This window comes from Chiloscyllium plagiosum, unplaced genomic scaffold (genome assembly GCF_037043375.1).
Source record: "Chiloscyllium plagiosum isolate Xiang-an unplaced genomic scaffold, Cpla_swu_hap1 HiC_scaffold_12, whole genome shotgun sequence".
Classification (NCBI taxonomy): Eukaryota; Metazoa; Chordata; class Chondrichthyes; order Orectolobiformes; family Hemiscylliidae; genus Chiloscyllium; species Chiloscyllium plagiosum.
Window position 1 is genome coordinate 13,778,271 of NW_028270150.1, and position 25,526 is coordinate 13,803,796.

General features: G+C 41.7%; 1 protein-coding gene across 1 annotated transcript; it reads left to right on the plus strand.

Moving 5' to 3' along the window:
• The first annotated feature begins 956 nt into the window (after window positions 1-956).
• Window positions 957-22,619, plus strand: LOC148148490 (E3 ubiquitin/ISG15 ligase TRIM25-like). Its single transcript, XM_087992466.1, has 6 exons — window positions 957-1,516; window positions 4,543-4,638; window positions 10,586-10,816; window positions 12,253-12,275; window positions 13,629-13,834; window positions 19,831-22,619. Exons 1-6 carry the CDS (start codon window positions 1,010-1,012, stop codon window positions 20,352-20,354), a joined length of 1,587 nt encoding a protein of 528 aa, XP_087848592.1. The 5' UTR covers window positions 957-1,009; the 3' UTR covers window positions 20,355-22,619.
• The last annotated feature ends 2,907 nt before the right edge of the window (window positions 22,620-25,526 follow it).

Sequence of the window (25,526 nt, forward strand, 5' to 3'; positions counted from 1 at the left end):
CCACAATCACCTGATGAAGGAGCGTCGCTCCGAAAGCTAGTGCTTCCAATTAAACCTGTTGGACTATAACCTGGTGTTGTGTGATTTTTAACTTTGTACACCCCAGTCCAACACTGGGGTCATATTTGTTTGTTGTTAGGTGTTTATTTAGTTAGTTAAATAGCTGGTTTAGGTTTTTTTTAAATTTTATACTTCTTTGTATATGTTTATACATTCGTATAGGAGGGTGGGTTGGGGAATTTGTTTTTATTATTTGGATTTAGTTTTGTAGTATTTTTGTACTGTTTTGAATTGCATTGTTTTGTATTTGTTGTAATATTTAAAAATCTATTTTTTCTTAATAAAATTATATTATCAAAAAAGATACATAGAGTTGAAGACTTTTTTTAGGCTATCAATTCTAATGATTAAAGATATGCATCCAACAGCACATAAAGACTAGGAGAAGGTGAGGACTGCAGATGCTGGAGATCAGAGTCAAAAAAAGTTTGTCATCTCAGCTACATTAAAAGGTCATAACCCTAAATCTGTTCATTGAACAAAACATAATATTGATAGGAAAACCATTTTGCTTCGAGTGCTCCTTTATTTAATAAATAAGCTATCAATCTGGTTTGCTGCTGTATCTGGTTGAACTAGGAATTGTCACAATGCAGAAACAGCCAGCTGTAAACTGCATCAAACAAACATATATGAACATCTCCAATTTTCAAAAAACTTTTACATCTTTTATTAAGTGTAACTTTTTATTAGTTTCTGAAATTGAAAATTCTAAATCAGAATGTAAAATTACTAACCCTAATCAATATTTACCAACAGCATTTTTTCTCTAAACTGTGCAAGTGGAAACTTGAAGTCTTGTTGCTCAACAGGTTTGGCTTAACCCACAGTCAGAGCAGACGAAACTGAAAATAACCACTGCAAATGCGGAGAAATAGGATTTCGCTGCTCTCGATGTGCATTCTTTGTTGACTCTGCGAAGTCTCTCCTTCAGGAGGAGATTAGAAGGATGGAAGCCAAAGCTGTGGAAGAGGAGTTGAATTGTGCTGTGTGTCACCAGGTGCACCAAGACCCTGTCTCTTTGCCCTGCCAACACAGCTTCTGCCGCAAATGCATTGAGGATATTTGGGCCCAAGAAGTCGGTCAGGATGGGTTCAGCTGTCCCCAGTGCCATCAAACTTTCAACCCCAAGCCCACTCTGAAGAGAAGCATTCCCACTGTCCCCTGTGATCACTGCATCGACAGTGTGTCCCCAGCTGTGAAGACCTGTCTGAAATGTGAAACCTCCTTCTGTTCCTTCCATTTGAAGCCGCACTTAATGAAAGAAAACTTCAAGGATCACAAACTAGTCAACCCTGTGACTGACCTTATGCTCAGAAAGTGCCCAGACCATCAGAAAAATCTTGAGTTCTTCTGTATAGATGATGGAGTTTGTGTATGTGCCTCATGTGCAGTTATTGGCAGACACAGATCCCATACAATGGTGGGTCTGGATGAGACAGAAGCTATAAAGAAGGTAAGATCCAAGTTCATTCTTGTGCCAGTGCTCATTATCATTAAGTCTTCCAGGAACTCCAGGGTGGGATATCTGGTCGGCATGGATGAGTTGGACCGAAGGGTCTGTTTCCATGCTATACCTCTATATGACTCTATGACTTAGCTGGATGCTTAATGTACTTTTTTTACACAACACCAATTTATAGTCCAATGGGTCTATTTGGAAGCACTAGCTTTCAGAGTGCTGCTCCTTCATCGGGCGGTTGTGGAGGTTAAGATCATGCTCACAGAATTTATAGCCAAAGGAGTCCAGTGTCATGGAGATGTGACACAGAAAACAATCTTAGATTATAATTTGGAGATGCCGGTGTTGGACTGGGGTGTACAAAGTTAAAAATCACACAACACCAGGTTATAGTCCAAGAGGTTTGTTTGGAAGCACTAGCTTTCGGAGCGCTGCTCATTCATCAGGTGGTTGGGGAGTATAGGATTGTAAGACACAGAATTTATAGCAAAAGTTTACAGTGTGATGTAACTGAAATTATATATTGAAAAAGACCTGGATTGTTTGTTAAGTCTCTCATCTTTTAGAACGAACATATGGTTTCAGTTCTTTCATATGTAAATCGCAGAACATGTAAAAGTTACATTCTCAAGTGAACTTTAACAGTTGGTGTCATGTCGGCCCAGATAATGCATTTAAGGTGTGAGGTGCCCTGTGTGAGGCTGTCTGTGCCACAATGCTCAGACTGATTCTAATCTAAAAAATAGATTTACAGAATCTTTCATGGATTCATGCAGTTTTTGAGCAAAGTAAAATGTAATTCTGCAAGTACAAATTCACCCCATAAACTTATATGTGCATGTGTGCATGTGTGTGGTGGGTGGGGGTGCAGGGCTTATGAGTTCTATGAGAGAATGTGTGTATGTGCGCGAGTGTGAGTGTAAAAAGGTATAAGTCTGTGAGAGGGTGCGTGTGTGAGTGTGGGAGTGTATGTGTGAGCATATGAGAGAGGGTTGACGTGAGTGTTTGGGTCTGTAGGGAAATGTGTGTGCGTGCGTGTATAGGAGTGTGTGTGTGCGTCTGTCTGTGTGTGTGTAGTGTGTGTAGGAGTGTCTGTGTCTGTCTGTGCGTGTGTATCTGTCTGTGTGTATGTGCGTCTGTCTGTATGTGTGTATAGTACAACACACAGAGACAGACACACACACACAGACAGATGCACACACAGACAGACACAGACACAGACACAGACACACAGATACTCCTACACACACACACACACTCCCCTACAGACCCATACACTCATGCAGACCCTCGCACATACACACATATACATACCCCTTTACACGCACACTCGCACACATACACCCCTAACCTCCGGTCCCCCACCCACCATTAGCTCACTGATTGCACCACTGCCAAGAAGAACGAAGGGTCCCCTTGCCAAGTGTGGACTTGTTTTGGGATGCTGATCTGCAGCTGAGAATCTAGTTCAATGCAGGCATCATGTTACCCAATTGCATATAACTGCTTTTCATGCATCAGAATTACTTTGAATACTCATTAAATTATTACTTTTAAAACAATTCATTCACAGGAGGTGGGCATCACTGGCTAGACCAGCATTTATTGCCCAAGAGTCAATCCCATTTCTGTGGGTCTGGAATCAAATACCACCTCAACCACTTAAGGATGGTAGTTTCCTTCCCTAAAGGACATGAGTGAAACAGATGAGTTTTTTCCTGACAATCTACAGCAGTTTCATAGTTATTATTAGACTCTTTATTTCAAATTCTTATTGAATTTAAGTACCATCAACTGCCATGGTGGGATTTAAACCCAGGTTTCTTGGTCTCTGGATTAATGGACAAGCAATAATATAACTAGGTCATCACCTCTCCTTGGAGGAGAAAGTAAGGTCTGCAGATGCTGGAGATCAGAGCTGGAAATGTGTTGCTGGAAAAGCGCAGCAGGTCAGGCAGCATCCAGGGAACAGGAGAATCGACGTTTCGGGCATAAGCCCTTCTTCAGGAATTCCTGAAGAAGGGCTTATGCCCGAAACGTCGATTCTCCTGTTCCCTGGATGCTGCCTGACCTGCTGCGCTTTTCCAGCATCACCTCTCCTTCCCAAATTAAGTCCTGACTTCAAGATTAGTTCAGTAGCAAATGGAATACTTGTGCCTCCTATTTCCTGACTGCTCAAAGGTTGGTATGCATCAAGCCAAGGTTATTCAATCTTTGGCTCTTTGGTGAGATCCTTTCTTTGTCTAACTCAGCAACACAAAAGAGGGCAGTGGACAAACTGGATGCTCTACTAGGGGCAGGGACAAGCTGGAAGGTGTGGACGTCTCATCTTCAAATGGAGTGGTGGTTGAAGAACACTGCCACTGCTCTAGGGCAATCTGGAGAAGATCCTACAGGAAGGTATCGATGACTTGTGGAGAGCTCTTTGCGATAAGGCAAGATACTGATGATGGTATATGGGAGAGTGATGGGGATCCCAGAAATTGCTGTAGAAAAGAAGGGATAGCCACGGGCTCTCTTTGGCAAAAGTTGCCAAGGGAGGATAGGAGACTTAGGTTTCAAGATCATGTTTGATTGGCCCGCGAGGTAGAAGGCCTTGCTCCCAGCTTCCTTTGAATTCTCAACTCCCTGCAGGGACTGAGTACTTAGAGAGGTAAGCATTGGAAAGGCAAGCCTTTTATAGACTGTGTAGAACTGAGATTTCATCAGGTGACAGCAAGAGCAGATACTTCCACCACTTGTATCATTACTGCACGTGCAACATTTCCCAAAACCTGAGCATAATCGATGCTGACTCTGGTCCCAACATTGTAAATTGTATTTTCTTCATCCCTCTGGGAATTGATATCTTTTTCTGCTCCACTGGCCCTAATGAAATTATCTCAAAGCATTCTGTCTGGTGACCAGAAACTGACCGTCTCCTGAGCTACTTACTACACACACCCAGTTAACACAGAACCACTTCCCTTTTAAACTCCTATTCAAAACTCTAATTTAAAATATTTCAATTTTCTTCCTAGAAAGAAATGAAGAATGAAGCTGAGAAACTTCAGATAGTTCACCAGAATTGTATTAGCAAGCAGAAAAACTTGGAGAAATCAGAAGCTGAAATAAAGGTAGAAACTGTCAAGTAATAATGTTTCTTTCTGAACTAATGAAATGTCCACCTCAAAAGTTACTTTATTAAGATAGATTTGTAAATACAAATGCTTTATGATAACCTGCTGGAAGTGTGTTTCCAGGCTTCGCCCAAAACCTAATACAGAAACTTGTTGTTGCCAGTTTAGATTTATACAACTTCCAGTTTCTGTCACTGTGTTGACCATTTCATACTTTAACGTACTCCCCCATGATCTCTCATGTAAAGGTTTCAGTTGTTAAGTAATTAAAACAGGAGAAAAAAACAAAACATTGACAAATAAAATGAATTGTCGGTTGGGTGCGTGACCCAAATAATCATTTGTAAACATAGGGTTTATAAGGAACAAATTCAATGAATTGCAGGCACTTATTCAGCTGGAAGGGCATTGCCATGATAGTTGTATTGAGAAACTTTTGCAACACTGTCAAGACTGGGCACCAGCTACTACATAATAAAAGAAGAACTGTAGATGCTGGAGATCTGAAACAAAGATAGAATTTGCTGGAGAAACTCAGCAGGTCTGGCAGCAGCTGTGGGACAAAAGTGGAGTTAATATTTCAGTTCATGTGACTCTTAATCAGAACTGATAGCAACTAGGAAACAATGATATATATGCTAGAGACAAGGTTGGGGGTTGAGGGGTAAAGGTAGAGGTAAGCGAATAGGTGGAGATGGAGCCCAGAGAAAGATATGAAAGGTATAAGTAAATGTGGGGATTATGGAGAACAGGCTAGAACAGAGAGCAGGTGAATAAGTCATAATAAGAGCTGAGGGTAACAGAGAATGTGTAGTCTGTGTGGAAAGCAATCATGTGATGTGATAATAGACCTGAGAGTGGTGAAAATGGGTCGGCTACACTAAAAGGGCGTGTGTGATGTGGGTAAAAAGCATGGAAGGATAGAGTCAGGCTCAACTTGATTTTGAGTCCCCAAGAGTGCAGAGTCTCCAAGAGGAATATGAGATGCTGCCTTTCAAGATTGTGCTAAGGCTTTCTGGAACAGCAGGGAAGAAGCTGGACTTGAATCTTCAGACGGGCTGTGACAGAAATGTTGGCATGGGAACACGGTGTAATTATTTTGTACCAGGTACAGCAAAGATAGTAAATATTCTGTACCATGACATTATTTTTTTTGAAAATGTAAAATAATTATTGAGGATGATATAAATATGATGATGAGCAGGCCAACAATTGGAGAAAAATTGACTTTGAGAGGAATGCAACTTAGGAAAATGAAATGTTGTGGTGTACTGATAAATAACAATGTAGAATTGCAATGAGGAACCTTTAGCATATTATTCAACACAGCCCAGATATAACCTACTAAAAACACAAGAAAAGGTATAGCCTGAGAATTATAGCTACGTAGTTCAGGAGAGATGTAAAGAAGCACAAAGGGTGACAGATGTTTTGAACTCACTTCCACCAATGGCAGTGGATGTTGGATCAGTTATTAATCCTAAACTTGAGATAGGTACATATTTGCTAAGCAAAGGTATTAAACGATGTAGGCCAAAGGCAGGTCTTTGGGATTAGGTAGCAGATCAGCCAAGGATCTCATTGAATGGTGGAAAGACTCAAAGGGCTGAATGGCAACAACAGGAGGTGGAGAAGTCAATGTTTCAGGTCTAACCCTTCCTCAGGACTAGTCGACCTCCTGATGCTGCCTGGCTTGCTGTGTTCTTCCAGCCTCCTGTTTGTCTACTCTCATATATTAAACATGATTTGGAGATGCCGGTGTTGGACTGGAGTGTACAAAGTTAAACATCACACAACATCAGGTTATAGTCCAACAGGTTTATTTGGAAGCACTAGCTTTCGGAGTACTGCTCCCTCATACCTCCACAACTATGGCTAAACTGCAAACAGTTGGTCTGTCCACTGGAAGAATAGAACCCTGCTCCTCCCTCACTCCCTTGACACTTGACAGCCAATTGGCTGGAGGTGAGATTCTCACTTTTACAGGATTGGAAGGTTTCGCCTCAGAGAGCTGTTAGTCAATCAGAGGCCAGCAGTTCTCAACGTAGCAGTAGCACCAATGGGACTAATAGCCACTGCTGGTATTACACCCAAGTAAGAGGGAGGTGAACTGTGGTGGCCTGTTTGGAGTCAGTGAGGGAGGTCTGGGAGGGAGTACTGGTGGTAGGCGAGGTTTGAGAGGCCATTGAAACTGGTGGGGAGGGGGGTCCGCGGTGGAAGCGGTGAGGTTACCTGGGCTGAGGAGGCTGTCCAATGGTCCAATGGGGAGCAGCTACAAATGAAAACCCAACCAACCTTTCTAAGAGGCTCTGTCAGTAAGCATGATCTCCCTCTTTCCACCAATTTAGGCTTGATGGCTGAGGGATGGGGCCCTGAATTGGGCATTGTTTATGGAGCTTGATTGGCCCATTGATGGTGGGCTACACAAAGCCGTGCTAAACTCTGGAATGGGCAGGGGGCAGGGAGGTTGTGGGGCACACTCTTTGCTGGATTTAGCATGTCTCCCGTCATCATACCCATCCATGGAATAACTTTAAATCCACCCTACAAAGTCTCAGAAGGAGGCCCATTAAGCCATACTGTTATTCAGTTAAGCTGCTCAGCAAGTTTATTTCCCTGAAGTAGCCATCCACATTCCTTTCGATATTACCCTCCTATACAGCATGTCCCAGGTTATTACCATGCACTATGTAAATAGGTGTTCTTCCTTTTCCCTCTGTAACTATTAGGAGAAAGTGAGGATTGCTGATGCTGGAGATCAGAGTCGAGAGTGTGTTGCTGGGAAAGGACAGCAGGTCAGGCAGCATCCAAGGAGCAGGAGAATCGGTGTTTCAGGCATGAGCCCTTCATCAGGAATGAGGCTTGTGGGCCGGGGCTGAGAGATAAATGGAAGGGAGGGGTGGGGTTGGGGAGAAGGTAGCTGAGAAAACGATAGGTGGATGAAGGTGAGGGAGAAGGTGATAGGTCAGAGGGGGGAGTGTTGGACAGGTCAGGAGGGTGGTGCCACGTTGAAGGCTGGGACTGGGATAATGTGGGGGGAGGGGAAATGAAATCTACATTTATCCCGTGTGGTTGCAGCATCCCAAGGTGGAATATGAGGCGTTCTTCCTCCAGGCGTCGGGTAGTAATGGTTTGGCGGTGGAGGAGGCTCAGGACCTGCATGTCCTTGACAGAATGGGAGGGGGAGTAGAAGTGTTCAGTCACAGGGCAGTGGGGTTGGTGGGTGCGGGTGACCCAGAGATGATCTCTGAAACGATCCGCAAGAAGGCATCCTGTCTCCCCGATGTAGAGGAGACCACACCGGGTGTAACGGATGCAGTAGATGACATTGGTAGAGGTACAGGCAAATTTCTGACAGATGTGGAAGGATCCCTTGGGGCCTTGGACGGAGGTGAGAGCAGTGGTATGGGCGCAGGTTTTGCACTTCCTGTGGTGGCAGGGAAAAGTGCCAGGAGGGCAGTATGGGCTGCTGGGGGTCGTGGACCTAACGAAGGAGTCATGGAGGGAATGGTCTCTCCCAAATGCTGATAGGGATAGGGAGGGAAATATACCTTTGGTGGTGGGGTCCATTTGGGCGTGACGGAAGTTGGGGAGAATGATGCGATATATATGGAGGTTGGTGGGGTGAAAGGTTAGGACCAGGTTGTTCTGTCCTTGTTGGGTTGGGAGGGGTGGGGTTCAAGGGCGTAGTGCGTGAAGTGGAGGAGATGCGCTGGAGGGCATCGTTGATCATGTGGGATGGGAAGTTGCGATCATGGAAGAAGGAGGCCATCTGGGACTTGCGTGAAGTCGAGGAGATGCATTGTTCCAGATGGCTCCTTCTTCAACCCTCTTTCCTAGCAACACACTCTCACCTCTGTAACTCTTGCCTAACATCCATTTTTTGCATCTTTGGCTAATGGGTACAGATTATTTTATATACTTTATTTCAAACTGTCATCATATATTACATTTTTAACAAATCTCCCCTCAACCTACTTTGAACCAAGTAGAACAACTCCAGTCTCTGAAACCTAAACTGGCAGCCAAAATTCCTCATCCTGTAAACGGTTCTGGTTAATCACCTCTACAGTCTCCTCAAGGATCCTCACCTTCTTCCTGAAGTGTGGGGAGCAGAAGTGGCCTCAATATTCTAATTATGGCCTAACCTCCCAGCGTCCCTCCCCTGCCCCCACTCAGAACTTGATGCAGGTTCAGAATAACTTGCTGATCTTTTGCTCATCATTTCAGTTTTTCTTTGCAAAATTCCGTATGCTTACTAACATCCTCTCAATATGTCCAGCCACCTCCAAGGTGCTATTCATATTGGCCGTCAGTTCCCTCTGTTCCTGTGCACACTTTAGAACTGTGCTATTTACTCTCTGTTGCTCTTTCTTTGCATGAAGTGCATTGCCTCACATTCCTATAGTCTAACTTTGACCTGTCTGTCCATTCTACAAATCCATCTTTGACCCGCAGTCAGTGAATACAGAGAGGAGATTTGCAAAGGTAGCACCAGAAATGCAACGAATACAGATATTAATAAAAACCATTTCATGGAATGCTGTTCACACTTCTTGTTGCTGTGGAAAGGCTGCCAACATCATCAAAGAGCCCTCCCACCTCGGTTACACTCTCTTCCAACCTCTTCCCTTAGGTAGAAGATACTAAAGCTTGAACACATGCACCAGCAGTTTCAGAAACAGCTTCTTCGCTGCTGTCATTAGACTGCTGAATGTCTCTAACTTCAAATAATGTTGATCTTGCTAATGTTGATCTTGCTTTGTGCACCTTGTGTGCAGCGGTAACCTTGTATGCCTCTCTCTCTGTTTAAGCACTCTACGATCTGTGTTTCATTGTTTTCACTGTGCTTAGGTATATGTTACTACAATAAATCAAATCAAATATAATCAAATACACCAAGCTTCATGGAAAACAAAGGGATATAATTCCCATTTCAGCTGTGCAAAGTCCTGGTAAAACTACATCCATTGTGAAGAATTTCATGCAGCACACCTCAGAGGGTGGGCAGTGCCAATTTATCAGAATGATACCTAGAGGTCAAGGGTTAAATTACAAGGAGAGATTCCACAGGCTAGCTTTATTTTGCTTGAAATTCAGATGTTTCAGTGTTGGCTTAATTGAAGTTAGCTGGCCATTACGTGGAATAGATAGAGTTGATGCAGTAAAACTGTTTACAATGGGTGAGAGTTGAGGATAAAATTTGGAAGCAGAACCTTCAGGAGTGAAACAAAAACAGAAGGTGCTGGAAAATCTCAGTAGATCTGACAGCATCTGTGGAGAGAAATCAGAGTTAATGTTTCGGGTCCTTCTACATGAACAGTTTGAAATTCAGTTTCACAAATGGTAATTCAAGCTAAAACAGTTGTTCAATTTGAGACTGGTAGATTTATATCAATCAAATGCATTAATGGATATGGAGTAAAGGTACAAAAACAGAAATTGCTGGAAAGGCTCAGCAGGCCTGTGGCAGCATCTGTGGAGAGAAATCGGAGTTAAGTTTTCAGGTCCAATGACCCTTCCTTGGGACTGTGCATGTAGAGGTCATTGATAATTTCACTTCTGTGTTCTGAGGAAAGATCACTACACCCGAAACTTTAACACTGATTTCTCTCCTCAGATGCTGCCAGACCTGCTGAGCTTTTCCAGTAATTTTTATTTTTGTTTCTGATTAACGCCATGTGCAGTTCTTTCAGTTTTTATGGAGTAAAGGTGGTGGAGGTTTCAGATCAGGCATGATCCCACTGAAGAGTGAAACAAGCACAAGGGCTACACAACCTACTTCTGGCATGTGACCCAATGATCTACATTCTTGGACATATCCCAATCTGTTCTGTGCATCTCAGTGTGTAGCAAACAAATTGTCCTGTGCAGGTCTGGTATGTAAAGGTAACAGCCCTGCATAAGTGCAACTTGTAATGACAGCGTTCATTGTTTCTTTCAGACACACGTCAGTGAGCTGAAGGGAAAGCTGTCGAAGATGTTCTCTGAAAAGAGGAAACAGTTAAACGAAGATGAAAAGTGCGCACTGAGACTGATTGATGAGCGTGAACATTCTTTGCTCTCTGAGATTAGTAACAACTCAGCAACATTGCACTCGATGGCAGAACAGATGAGGTTACTCAATGAGAAAGCTCAGAATCTAATGCAAGAAGACAGCATCTCGTTTATTCAGGTACACTGAATTTGTCTTTCCCTTGTTTCCTCCTCGTTGTCCTCACTTTCTGAATTCAACAATAACGTATTCCTCCATCAAAGACAAGCATATGAATGATAAAGAGTTCTTTATTGCAAGCATTATCATGTCGTCAGGACATCTCCCAAGCACGCTGCTGTGCCTAGATTTTCTCACTGTGATCTTTAATTGTTGAGAAACACAGGCAAGGTGAAATACTTAATTCTTTTTTGTTCTTTCATTGGATGTGAGAATCGCTGACTGGACCAGCATTTGGTGCCAATCCCTAGCTGCACTCTAGAAGATGCCAGTGAACTGCTTTCCTGAACCACTGCTGCCCTTTGGGTGTAGATGTCAGTTCCACAATTTTGACTGATTGACAATGATATTTTTCCAAGTCAGGATGGTAAAGTCTTAGAGGAGAGACTGCAGGTGGTGGTGCTCCTATGCATTTGCTGCCCTTGTTCTTCTAGGCAGTAGAAGTTACCAGTTTGGATGTGGTTGTCAGTTTGTAACCTTTGACATGCTGTTGTAGCCACTGAGTTATTGTGGTGAGTCCAGCTGAGCTTCTGATCAATGGTTGAGCTTCTTGGGTGTTGACAGAGTTTTATTAATTCAGGCAAATCGGCAGTATTTTGCATCACACTCCTGACTTGGGTCTTGTAGATGACAGAACATATTGTATTTTCAGACAGACACTATCACTTTATCAAAATCCTGGAATTCCATACCAAAGGACATTGCGGGTCCACCTTCAGTACATAGTTCAAAAAGGTACCACTTGTCAAAAGCAACTAGGGACAGGTAATAAACACTGACCCAGCCAGCTATTCACACATCCCATGAGTGATTAAACAAAAGTGACATTGAGGAAGCCAAGGAGGAAGGATGAACCAAAGTCATTGAGAATATTAGTTATGACTTTGGTTAGAGCTGACTTAATAGTGAGGGAGATAGTAACTAGTACAGACAAAGTAAGGCCTCACAACTCTTTTAAATTGTAAGTGCAGTTAATATTTTAAAAAATTAGAAAAATAGTAAATTTAGGACTGATGTTGGGAACTTCTTCAAACAGTCAGCAATTGTGACAGGAAATTTCAGAATAGAAAGTGCCTGCATCACTTCAGAATCAATTGGGACCTGTACATTTTGGAGTTTTTCTGATTGAATCAACGGATGTGGGTGAATGGTCTTTCCTGTCCATAAACACTTCAGTTTGAATGAAAATTAGGCTGAATAAAGCTGATTGATTGCTTTCACATTCTTGCTGCTTGCAGCACAGTTAGTGCTGTCTCCCAACTGTCCACTGAATGTCCTGTAGGGAAACGTTACATCATTCAGTTAATCTGATTCCCTCCACTGTGTTTGCTCTGAATCACATTCCCTTTGGTTTTATCAATGGTACCCTGATTCATCTCCTCCTCTTTTATCTACAGAAATCTGCAGAGCTCCTTCCCAAGTAAGTTTCTTTCAGACATGGGTAAGTGCTGGTGGAGGAAACCTTCACCAGTATTTTGCTGAAAATTTAAGGATTGGGAATTTATGCTGCAAACTATCCTCAATCATCGATTTGAAACTGCTGATTTGAAATCTCAGTTGCGTAACAGAAATAATGTGGGCTGTTTCAACTTTCCCTCCCATTTATCAGTAGCCTGTTATAAAATAAATACAAGAAAAATTTGGAGGAACTTCATCAAATCATTGACCGGTTGCAGAACAAAGGCAGGCCATTTGGCCCATAGAGTCATCTAGATCTACAACACAGAAAGAGGCCCTTCAGCCCATCGCGTCCATGCCAGTCAAAAGTAACCATCTAACTATTCTAATGCCATTTTCCAGAACTTGGCCCATAGACTTCTCTGCCTTGGTATCAAAAGTGAACATTTAAATACTTCTTCAATGTTATGAGGGATTTTGTCTCTACCGTCATTACAGGCAGTGAGTTCCAGCTTCCCATCACCCAAGGCTAAACATTTTTTTCCTCACATCTCCTCTGAACCTTCTGGCCCTTGTTGCCTGGTCATTGATTTGATTTGATTTATGGTTGTCACATGCACCTAAATACAACAAAAAGTTTTGTTTTGTGAGCAGTACAGATCACAATGTACAGGGACATACAGATCATAGGGTGTTTGGACAGAGCAAGGCATACAGGGTAATGGCTGCACAAGAGGTGCACAAAAGCAGAATCAATATTAGATTTGAAATTTGAGAGGTTCACTCGGAACTCTACTGACAGCGGGGAAGAAACAGTTCTTGACCTTATTGGTATGCGTGTTTAAGCTTTTGTATCGTCTGTCTGATGGAAGAATTTGGAAGAGATTATAACTGAGGTGAGAGACAGCTTTGATGATGTTGGCTGCCTTTCCATGGCAACAAGAATTGAAGATGGAGTCAATGGATGGGAGGCTGTCTTGCCTGATGGTCTGGGCTGTGTTCACAGCTTTCTGCAGTTTCTTGCTGTCCTGGGTAGAGCAGTTTCTGTACCAGGCTGTGATGCAATAATTTCTGGATAGAATGCACTCCATAGTACATCTGTAAAAGCTGGTGAGGGTCCTTGTGAACATGTTGAATTTCCTATCCTCAACTTCAGTTTCCCTGATGTAAAGAAATATAATTTGGATTGCTTTGAAAATTCTGAAAGGGTTACAACAGCAGGAAACCACGATCTCTGTAAACATGTGGATATCAGTGACCTGATAAATAGCTGTTGAGACCTCAATTCTGTCCCTTTCATGATGATTTGCTTGTCAATTTCACCCTTTAACATTTGAACTTCTAACTAAAGTATTGTTTTTCTCTGTCATTGTAGAGTTGTTGAAACTCAAAAGCTCACTTTTCCAGATCCTCCAGAACCAGTCTTGAACCTGTCTAATCTGTCTCAATTTCTCAAAGAGTGGATGGAGGAATCTGAAAAGTCTTACTCAACCAGAGAGAAACTGAGACAAATGCATGAATGTACGGAATCGACTTGTGGAGAAGGACCAGCTGAACCAGCAAGTGTAGCCCATACACAGAGTAAGTAATTGACTCGTCTCCTTCAAGAAAGTGAGAAAGTGTGGCATCAATCTAATATGATGATTTGAAAATTTCAAAGAAAGCTTTGGGTAAAATGTAGCCAGGTACCAGCCACATTGACTCAGAGGATATTGTCAGATTGACTGATTGTCATAGGACTGAGAGCACATTGGCTCAGATATTCCAATGATCAGGCAGTTATTTGAACAGCGCAGTCTGGAGTTGTGGATTAGGAACATGAGGAATCCTTGACTCAGAGGGAATTGCCTGGGAAACTGAAGGATTTGGTGGGCAATTCCTCTACATCAGAAACATTCTGAGAAAGGCATGAAAGGTGGCAAATTCACAGGGTTAAGACTCATCATAAGGTCATTGCTTTTCATGTCTGGCATTTCATGTTTTTGTACTCTGTCATTATTATTTTTGTGATATATCAACCCTTAAATGCTATATGCAAGGCTGTCAATTTGAGATTGTCAGAATGAGCTCTTCTTTTGGAAATCTTTACCGTTTTCCAGGAAAGGTCAGCGAATTAAAAACCTACTTTAATCCATGGCTAACTGTTAAATTGATCAGCCACTCATTATTAAACCAAACTCTCACTCCTATACCTATACAATGGTCTTTTTGTCCTCCTATGTTTCTAAACAATGTTGCTCTCATCCAGTCTTCTGTTATTGATTTCTATTGATAAGGAACAAGAACTTGCATGTTATTATATATTGCCTTCCACAGACTCCAGCATGATTCTTTTTCTACTGTTGGAAACACTGTGAAAACTATATTGCAATGAGCGTTTGAACATTCAGGCACAGCTTAATTAATTTCTCCAGCTGGTTATCAGTTTATATCACAGACCTTTCTTTTCCCTCAAACGCAGAGTAAATTATGATTTCCAAAAGAAGAGATCACTCTTACAGTCTCAAATTTACAGCATTTAAGGGATGATATTTCACAAGAATAACAATGACAGAGTGTAATAACATGGAATGTCAGACATGAAAACAATGCCCAATACTTATCATTGTCTCCTCCAAGATGTGGTAAACACCATATGTATAAATTATTCAGGCTAAATGTAGTCATCAGATTTATTTGCAATACTATAACCATAGAGAAGTACAGGCTACATGTAAAATACATTAGTTTTGAATCTCAGTCCTGAACAGTATGTTGACGATAGGATGTGACAATGAGAGATGTAATAGTGAAAGGGAAATATTTGAGGACATGAAGTGAAATCAGACAGAGGTCCCAGATCATGTTGTGTTCAATTAGAATCCAAAATTAAGGAAACAACCTTTTGAGTTGCAATCTTGTCATTAATTCTGATCCAAATATAAGTTAATGTCAAACACTGAGCATCAATGATTTGGAGGAACTGGTGTCGGACTAGGGTGGACAATGTTAAAAATCACACAACACCAGGTTGTAGTCCGACAGGTTTATTTAGAGACACTAGAAAGCTGTTGTGCAATTATTAACTGAGCATCAAGTAAACCTTCACCTTCATTTTGTCATCCAATCCTAGAAATATCAGAATGAATCAGAAATCAGATTAACTTTGAAATTAGATTGAATCTGAAATCAGATTGAATCTGAAATCAGACTGAATCTGAAATTAGATTGAATCTGAAATTAGACAGTATTAATTAGAATTGCATTAGGTGGCTCACCCAATTCAAGGCATGATTCTTATGGTTTCCACAAACCAATTGTGGCACAACTTGAACATAGTGCAATACTGGGGAAAAGTGCTTCTTAAAGTCACAGATGAAGTCATATGTAGAGATGCTTTAAGTAGCCTTAATAAAATCTCTATACCACAATTTACAGGATTACACATGAAATATTTTATTAAGCACTAGGTCATATGTTATTAAATAACAAGAGTCTAGATTATGGTTTACAAACATGTAAATAAAGCAAATGGAATGCTTTACACCTAGAGGATTGGAATACAAGGAAAAAGAAGTTATTTTGCAGTACAAAACCCCGGTTAGACATCACTTGGAGTACAGTGAGCAGATCTAGGCACCACTCCTTAGGAAGGATGCATTGGACTTGGAGGGAGTACAGCGTATGTTTATAAGAATGATACCTGGACTTCAGGGGTTAAGCTATGAGAAGAGATTATACAAATTAGGCCTGTTTTCTCTAGTATTTAGAAGATCACAGGATGAGTTGGTGAAAGTCTTCAAGATGTGAACAGGAAAAGACAGGGTAGATAATGATAAACTATTTCCACTGGTTGGGGATTCTAGAACTAGGGAGCAAAGTTTGAGAATTAGGTCCAGAAATTTCAGGGAGAAATGCTAGGAAGCACTTCGACACACAAAGATTGGGAGACGTTTGGAACTCTCTTCCACAAATGTCAATAACTGCTGGTTTAGTTGTTAGCTTTAAATGGGAGAGAGATTAATAGTGAGTTTTGAGAAGATTTGTAAATATGGTTGAGGCTCAGAAACCCAAACATATAAAGAGAAAGCAGGAATTTTCAGCATTGCTTCACCTGAGGCCCATTGAAGATATTACCTAGTAGGGTAACGAACCATCTGGAAATTAACCTTGCAGCTCAGCGAGCAAACCTACATCCAAGATAGATTAATTTTTATTAAGTAAAGGTATTAGGGGACATAGGCCAAAGGCAAGTTTATGAAGTTAAACTATAGATTAGCCATGATCTCATTGAACAATGGAACAGGTCCGAGGGCTTCTGTGTTCCAGAAGGCTCTACTACCTGTTGGGGTCCAGGCCATGGGGACATTTACTTGGGGCTGGCAAAAGTGTCATTGTGGGAGGGAGAGAATCCAGTTGTCATGATCCATGCAGGTAGCATAGATGGAACAAGAAAGGATTTGCTTCTGGATTGTATTATTAATTAAAAAACAGAACCTCAAAGGTAATAACATCGGGATTTTTATTTGAGCCAAGAGCAAATTGGGCTGAGATAAATAAAATCAGAAATGAAAGCAGGTCTCAAGGCTGGTGTGAATGGAAGAAATGGATTTTGAATTATGGAGAGTTGACACCAGTACCTGGAGAGACTGGGTGCCTATCATTGGTTCAGAGAACTTTTAAAATAAACAGCAGGGTGTAAAGGATCATGTGAGGGGATAATTCAAAGGGACAGATAATGGAGCAGGATAACCATATTTGTCATGGTAACGAGACTGAGCCAGACTGTGACCGATAGTCAATAGGTAAATATGAAGCAGTGGGTGAGGTCAGAGATTGCACAAATGGTAAAAAGACAGAACTAAAGCTTCAGTACCTGAGCCCATGCAGTGTTCAAAACAACATGGATGAAGTATTAATGCAGATGGAAATAAATATGTGAGATCTTTGGCCATTAAAAAGATATAGTTACATGGTGAGTCAGAAAATAACTTAACTATTTAAGACGATTTGACATTTTGAAAAGACAGAATGTTAGGGAAAAGTTGTGGAGTCACTTTGTTTGTATCAAATTAAAAGAAGCACCATACAATCTGCAGAGATTAGAGGTAAGTCAGAAGATTGGTCAAGTATTAAAAACCAGCAAAGAATGACTAACAAAGAGGCAGAGAGTAATGGATGAGAGGAAGCTAGCTGGTAATATAAAATAGGTAGTAAGAGTTACTAAAGACTATTTAAACAGTGAATGTGGAGTAATCAGAACATTCATGATCTTATTGAATGATGGAGCAGGCTTGAGGGGCAGAGTGTCCTATTTCTTATGTTCCTATGCTGATTTTAAACAGTGAGTCAGGGAATTGATAAAGGAAAGCACGAAATGGTGAATGCATTGGGTAGCTATATTGTGTCTGTCTTCATTGTGGAAGATTTTGAAATCTTCTCAAAAATACTTGAAAATCAAGAAGCGAATAAGTTGGAGGGAGTTAAAACAATTACTGTAAAGTCAGGTAGTACTGAAATGGTACATAACCAGGGAAAAGATATTGTTGAAACTGTAAGATGTAAAGATGTAACAAGTCCCCAGGACCAGATGATCTGTGCCATAGTGCCTTCCTGGAAGTGTCTGCAAAGATAGCAAATGCATTGATTTCTGTCTTGTACAATTCTTTATGTTCTAAAAAGGTCAAAATGAATTGCAAAGTAACTAATATAACATTATTCAAGAAAGGAGCAAGACAGAAATTCAAAAAATAGGGCCCAGTTGGCCTAACATCCATCAAAAAGAAATTGCTAAACATTTTTTATTAAGATGGTGTTGCAGGATGTTTAAAAATAATAATATGATCAGGCAGAATCAGCATGGCTTTCTGAAAGGAAAATCATGCTTATGTGTTTTGTTAGAGTTTTCTGAGGAAGTAACAGCAAAGTGGAGACAAGAGGACTTGCAGCTATGGTATACTTACATTTCTAAAGATATTTGACAACATACCGCAACAAAGAATATTACACAAGAGGGTGCTGAGAGTAATATTGGCTAGCTAACTGAGAGTAGGAATAATTGGAAATTTTTGTGATTGGCAAACTATGACTAGTGATGCTCCACAGGGATCAAGGTTGGGACCTCAATTGCTTGAAATCTAGATCAGTGACTCAAAACACAGATCTGAATATACTTTCGTTCAATTTGCCAAGAGCTGGAAGCCATGATGTGGAGGTGTCAGTGTTGGACAAAATTAGAAACCACATGACACCAGGTTATAAACCAATAGGAGAAAGTGAGCACTGCAGATGCTGGAGATCTGAGTCGAGAATGTGGTGCTGGAAAAGCACAGCAGGTCAGGCAGCATCTAAGGAGTAGGAGAATCGACGTTTCGGACAAATGTCCTTCATCAGGAATGAGGCTGTGAGCTGAGGGGGTGGAGAGATAAATGGGACAGGGGGGTGGGCTGGGAGGAAGTTAGCTGAGAGTGCGATAGGTAGTCAGAGGTGGGGGTAATAGTGATAGGTCAGAGAGGAGGGTGGAGTGGATAGGTGAGAAGGAAGGTGGACAGGTAGAACATGTCATGAGGGAAGTGCTGAGTTTGAAGTTTGAAACTGGGATAAGGTAGTGGGAGGAGAAGTGAGGAAACTGGTGAAATCCACATTGATCCCATGTGTTAGAGGGTCCCAAGGCAGAAGATGAGCCATTCTCCCTCCTGGCGTCAGGTGGTTAGGGAGTGACAATGGAGGATGGCCCACAATCTGCATATCCTTGGCAGAGTGGGAGAGGGAGTTGAAGTGTTCGGCCATGGGGCAGTGGGGTTAGTTGGTACGGATGTCCCAGAGATGTTCTCTGAAATAGAGAGAGACTGTAGGACCTGGTGGTATACCTGGGTGATTTGGCATACAAATAAAATAAAGTTCAAATGCAGGTACAGCAATTGATTAGGAAGGCAAATGGAACATTGGAAATTAATACAAAAGGAGTGAGATATGCAACTAGAGAAATGTTAATGCAGCTATGTAGGGCTCTGGTAAGATTACATCTGAAGTATGTGTGCAATTTTGGTCTACTTATCTGTAAAAGTTAAAAATCACAAAATACCAGATTATAGCCCAACAGGTTTATTTGGAAGCTACCTGAACTACCTGATGAACAAGCACCGTTCTGAAAGCTAGTGCTTCCAAATAAACCTGTTAGACTATAATCTGGTATTTTGTGATTTTTAACTTTGTCCACCCCAGTCCAACACCAGCTCCTCCACTCCTTACCCCTTGCCAATTATCTGGGATGAATGGTTTGTGATTTGAAGAAATGTTGAACAGATTGAACCTTTACCCATTAGAGTTTTGAAGAATGAGAGGTTGATCTTTTTGAAGCTCTCGAGTGGGCTGTTCAAATGTTGATGGATGTTGATAAGATGGTTCTTGTAATGTGGGAGAATAGAGTGAGGGGATACAGGTTAAGAATAAAATGTGTGTCTTTTTAGATTGCGATAAGAATAAAGTTTTTTCTCTCAGAGTACAGTGTACGGTTATGTGGGAGCTCCCATTATTGGGGAAGACTGTCAGTTTCACATGCAATAATTGACCTGGCAAATCTGCACCTTCCTCTTCAGGAGAATTGTCACAGTTGACCCTGGACCCAACTACTGCAAGCAAAAACTTAGTTCTGTCTGATGATCTGAGATCAGTGATGTACAGTGCGGAAGAACAGCCCCATGCAAGTAACCCATCGAGATTTACAACCTACTCCCAAATCCTCTGCAACCAGAGCTTTTATTGCGGACGTCATTCCTGGGATGTGGAAATAGATGGAAGTTGGTGGGGAATTGGGATCACTTATGGGACCATACAGAAGACAGGCAGTAATTCCGATCTCCGGAGAACACCAAAAGCTTGGTGCTTATATCAGAGCATTAGTATGTTGAAAGCCTGTCATAATAACAAGCATACACCAGTACCACTGAAATTCTGTATCAAGAAGATCCGAGTTATCTTAGACTACGATGCAGGAACAGTATCATTTTTCCAGGTCACTGACACGCTGACACGCTTGCACATGTTTAAAACCACATTTACTGAGCCTGTGTATCCAGCGTTCTGCTGTGAGAACAACACCAGGCTACAACTGTTAAATTAGTTTTGAATTTTAAGAGTTGTTCATTTCTTTTAAAATGTATTTGTGTGTTGCCCACCATTACTCACTCACATTGAGAGCCTTCTAGTGTAAACTGCATCAGTGTGGTGCTAGAGTCACAAGTTAACCAGACCAGATGAGATCTTCCTGGTGAGACCATCCCTAAATTACGTGTACTTCAGCTGTGATATCCTGGAGCTGAAGTGCTTAGTCATTATGAGCCATGACCCAGTGTTACATAGAAACGTAGGAACAGATGCTGGCCATTCAGCCCCTTGTACCTGTTCCACAATCAATGAAATGTGCTGTCTAAATCCATATACCTGCCATTAGACCATACCCCTTCATACCTTTGCTTAATAAAATGATATCTATATCAGAGTTAAAAATAACAATAGATATCACATCATGTCACTTGTGGAAGAGAATTCCACTCATCTCCCACTCCGTGTGTAGCTTCCTAACATCTTTCCTGAACAGTCTGGCCCTAATTCTCAGGTGATGACCCCCTAGGTCTAGAATCCCCAACCAATGGAAATAGTTTATCAATCCCATCTTCTCCTGTTTCACTCAAATGTGCATATGCTTTCCAAATAACGATTGGGCCACTCTCTGTATGGAGTTTGCCCATTCTCACTGTGTCTGTGTGGGTTTTTCTCTGCATGCCAGTTTCCTTCCACAGTCCAAAGATGTGCAGGTTAGGGTGGATTGGCCATGCTATATTGCCCTGTAGTGTTTAGGGATGTACATGCTAGGGGGATTAACCATAATGGGGACAGGGTGGGGGAGTGGGTGTGGATGGGATGCCTTTCGCAGGATTGGTGCTGACCCGATGGGCCAAATGGCCACTTTCCACTCTGTGGGGATTCTATGATTTAACGATTCTAAAATGAGAGCCTGACCTTTTTTGTTTTATTCATTCACAGATTATAGATGTTACTGGCCAGGTTAATATTTATCATCTATCGCCAGTTGCCCAGAGCTCACCAAGGCTTCTTAGACGCACCTTCTAAATCCATAACCAGTTCCTCTCAGAAGGACAATGGACAATTAACATTCCCACCACACAAATGCCAGGCAATATCCATCACCAATAAGAGACAATTTAGCCACTACTCCATGACATTCAATAATGTTGACATCACTGATTCCCAGACTATAAACAACTTGAGGATTGCCATTGACCAGAGTTTCAACTAGACTCACAATATAAACACAGTGGCCACAAGAACAGGTTAGAGGCTAGTAATACTGTGGTGAGTGACTTACCTCCTGTTCTTCCCAAAACCTGCCTACATCTAGAAGACACAAGTCAGGAATGTGATTGAATATTCCCCACTTACCTGGATAGGTGCAGCTCCAACAACACTCAAGAAGCTTAACACCATAAAGACAAAGCAGCCTGTTTGATTGGCACCACATCCACAAACATCCACTCCCTCCACCACTAACAGTCTGTAGCAGCAGTGTGTACAGTAAGCAATTCACCAAAGATCCTTAGACAGCACTTTCCAAACCTATAACCACTTCCACCGAAAAGGACATGGGAATACCATCAGCTCCAAGTTCCTCTTCATACCACTCACCATCCTGACTTGGAAATATATCACTGTCCCCTCACTGTCACTGGGTCAAAATCTGAGAATTTCCTTCCTAAGAGCTTTGTGGGTCAACCCACAGGAGATGGACTGCTGTGGTTTACGAAGGCAGCTCACCACCATCTTCTCAAGGGCAACTAGGGATGGGCAATAAATTCTGGCCCAGCCAGCAATGCCCATGTCCTACAAATGAATAAAATAAAGTTCAGAGTCAACCACACTGCTGTTAGTCTGATATCACATGTAGGTCAAACCAGGTAAGGGTGGCTGATTTCCTTCCCCACAAGGACATTAGTGAATTGGGTGGATGTTTACGATGACTGACAATGGCTATGAGGTCCCCATTGAGGCTTTTTAAGGTAGAGAGGCTTTTTAAGGTAGAGAGGCTTTTGAGTCTGGGAAGAAAATAGTTAAATCGGAGGGAATAGAGGGAAAATGTCAAGGCATGAGGGAAGCTAGGAAGATTGTCAGAATATTTTATCAGCTGCATGGTTTAGAAAGAAAATACACCAACATATGTTTAAAGTATGATTCTCTGAGCTGTAGAGCTTTGCTAATACTTGCAAAGTTCTGTTGTAATCAATTTTTCTTTTTTGAATAAAGTGAATGTACAGTGCAGTGAATGGAGCAAACAGTTCGATATTAATATAATTGTTTTGATGAATGCCAACTGTAATATGATGTTTTCTCATTTCCTGTGTGGTTCTCCCTCAATGTCTTGTGCTATTGAGCTCACTGCATGTGGTTTATAAGTTTCTACAAGGATGTGGTAGGAAGAGGTATCTGGCTGTGCAGGCAGAAGTGACTGATTCCCACTCAACTAAACAACCACTTTCATGTGAACTCCTTCTAGAATAAAATCTAGGTAGATGCATAAGGGTGCAATATTTATGGAGATGCCATCTTCTGGATGAGAAGTTAAATCAAGGCTCCTTTTTGAGCACTTAAATGAATGTAAACGATCTGGTGGCAATATTATGAAGATGTCTAGGTGTGTTCTCCCAATGACCCAGCCAATATTTATTCTTCAAAAAGAGATGCTAGAACAGTTAATCTAGTTATTTCTTTTCATGTGAGCTTGCTGTGCACATACTGATGGTCATATTTCCAACCTTAAGCACATGAGTAAACTCCAAACAAGAAAACACCTTGGGAGGTTGGAGAAACTCTCTACAAATGCATATCTGCCTTCTTTTCATGTGTGTCTATTCAATTGATCTTTATCATTGAACTGGAGATGCTGGTGTTAGACTGGGTGTGCAAAGTTTAAAATCACACAGCACCAGGTTGTAGTCCAACAGGTTTAATTGGAACCACTAGTTTTTGGAGCGCTGCTCCTTCATCACTTGGTTGTCACCTGATGAAGGTGCAGCGCTCCGAAAGCTCGTGCTTCCAATTAAACCTGTTGGACTATAACCTGGTGCTGTGTGATTTTTAACTTTATCATTGAAAGCATGTCCTTTGCATGAGTTATTGATAAGTCTCTCAGCATAAACATTTCTATTTACAGTGAATGTTTGTTGGTACAGAATGGTCCTTCCTGTCAGTGCTACTGAATTGTTTTCCTAAGCCTCTATAGAATAGCTTCATGAAGAGCAGATGGACCAATGTCAATCTACAAGGTCACAAAATACTTTTTGAGAACCTTCATGATCCATTTTGACAGATGCTTTACCTGACTTACTTTCAAAGGATGCAACCTGGGTTAGTAGCTATTTGAAGGAAGTGACGCTCAGGAGAGATTCTGATAGGCGTTTTATCTTTAACTGGCAAATGATGAGAATATCAAGTTAAAATGATGGGTGGTTGTGTGTCAAGAATGTAAAGACTCTTCAGGATTATTCAGCTTCAGCCTTACCAATTCCAACACTCTCCTGGATTCCATCAGAACGATAAGACCATAAGATCATAAGGCATAGGAGTGGAAGTTACGCCATTTGGCCCATCGAATCCACCCCGCCATTCAATCATGGCTCACGGGCATTTCAACTCCACTTACCCACACTCTCCCCGTAGCCCTTAATTCCTTGCAAGAACAAGAATTTATCAATCTTTGCCTTGAAGACATTTAATATTCCAGCCTCCACTGCACTCCATGGCAATGAATTCCACAGGCCCACCACTCTCTGGCTGAAGAAATGTCTCCTCATTTCCATTCTAAATTGACCTCCTCTAATTCTAAGGCTGTGCCCACAGGTTCTAGTCTCCCCGACTAATGGAAATAAATTCCCAGCATCCACCCTTTCTAAGCCATGCATTATCTTGTAAGTTTCTATTAGATCTCCGCTCATTCTTCTAAACTCTAATGAATACAATCCTACGATCCTCAACTGTTCATTGTATGACAAGCCCACCATTCCAGGGATCATCCATCTGAATCTCAGCTGGGCACGCTCCAGTGCTAGTATGTCCTTCCTGAGGTGTGGGGCCCAAAATTGGACACAGTATTCTAAATGAGGCCTAACTCGAGCTTCATAAAGTCTCAGTAGCACATCGCTGCTTTTATATTTCAACCCTCTTGAGATGAATGACAATATTACATTTGCTTTCTTAACCACAGACTCAAACTGCAAGTCAACCTTTAGAGAATCCTGATGAGCACTCCCAGATCCCTTTGTACATTGTTCTCATTGTTTAGAAAATAGTCCATGCCTGTATTTTTTTTTAAGACCTCGCATTCGCTCATGTTGAATTTTATCAGCCATTTTCTGGACCACTCCCCTAAACTCTCTAAATCTTTCTGCAGCCTCCCTACCTCATCAGAACTACCTGCCTGTCCACCTAACTTCGTATCATTGCCAAACTTCGCCAGAATGACCCCAGTTCCCTCATCCAGATCATTAATATATAAAGAGAGGGAACTGGGGGCACCCTGGTGAAGTTTGCTGATGATACAAAATTAGGCTTGCCACTCTTCTGATTTCCCCAGTGCTCTTGGCCACTTTATAGGCTCTCCCTTTTTCTATGATACATTTCCTGGCTTTCTTTGTCAGCCATGGCTGTCTAATTCCACCCTCCTCCCCTGGATAATCTTTATTTTCTTTGGGCAGAACCTCTATACTGTGTCCTCAATTACACCCAGAAACTCCTGCTCTACTGTCTTCCCCGCTAGGCTCTGCTTCCAGTCGATTTTCGTCAGTTCCTCTCTCATGCTCCTGCAATTACCTTTATTTAACTGTAACACTATTACATATGATTTTGCCTTCTCTCTTTCAAACTGCAGACTAAACTCTACCATATTATGATCGCTGCTTCCTAAGTTTTCTCTTACTTTAAGATCTTTTATAAAGTCTGGCTCATTGCATAGCACTAAGTCCAGAATAGCCTGCTCCCTTCTGGGCTCCATCACAAGCTGTTCTAAAAAGCCATCCTGTAAGCATTCCATAAATTCCCTTTCTTTGGATCCACCGGCAACATTATTCACCCAATCCACCTGCATATTGAAGTCCCCCATGATCACTGTGACCTTGCCTTTCTGACATGCCCTACCTATTTCCTGGTACATCTTGTGTCCCTGGTCCTGACCACTGTTAGGAGGTCTGTACATAACTCCCATTATGGTTTTTTTGCCTTTGTG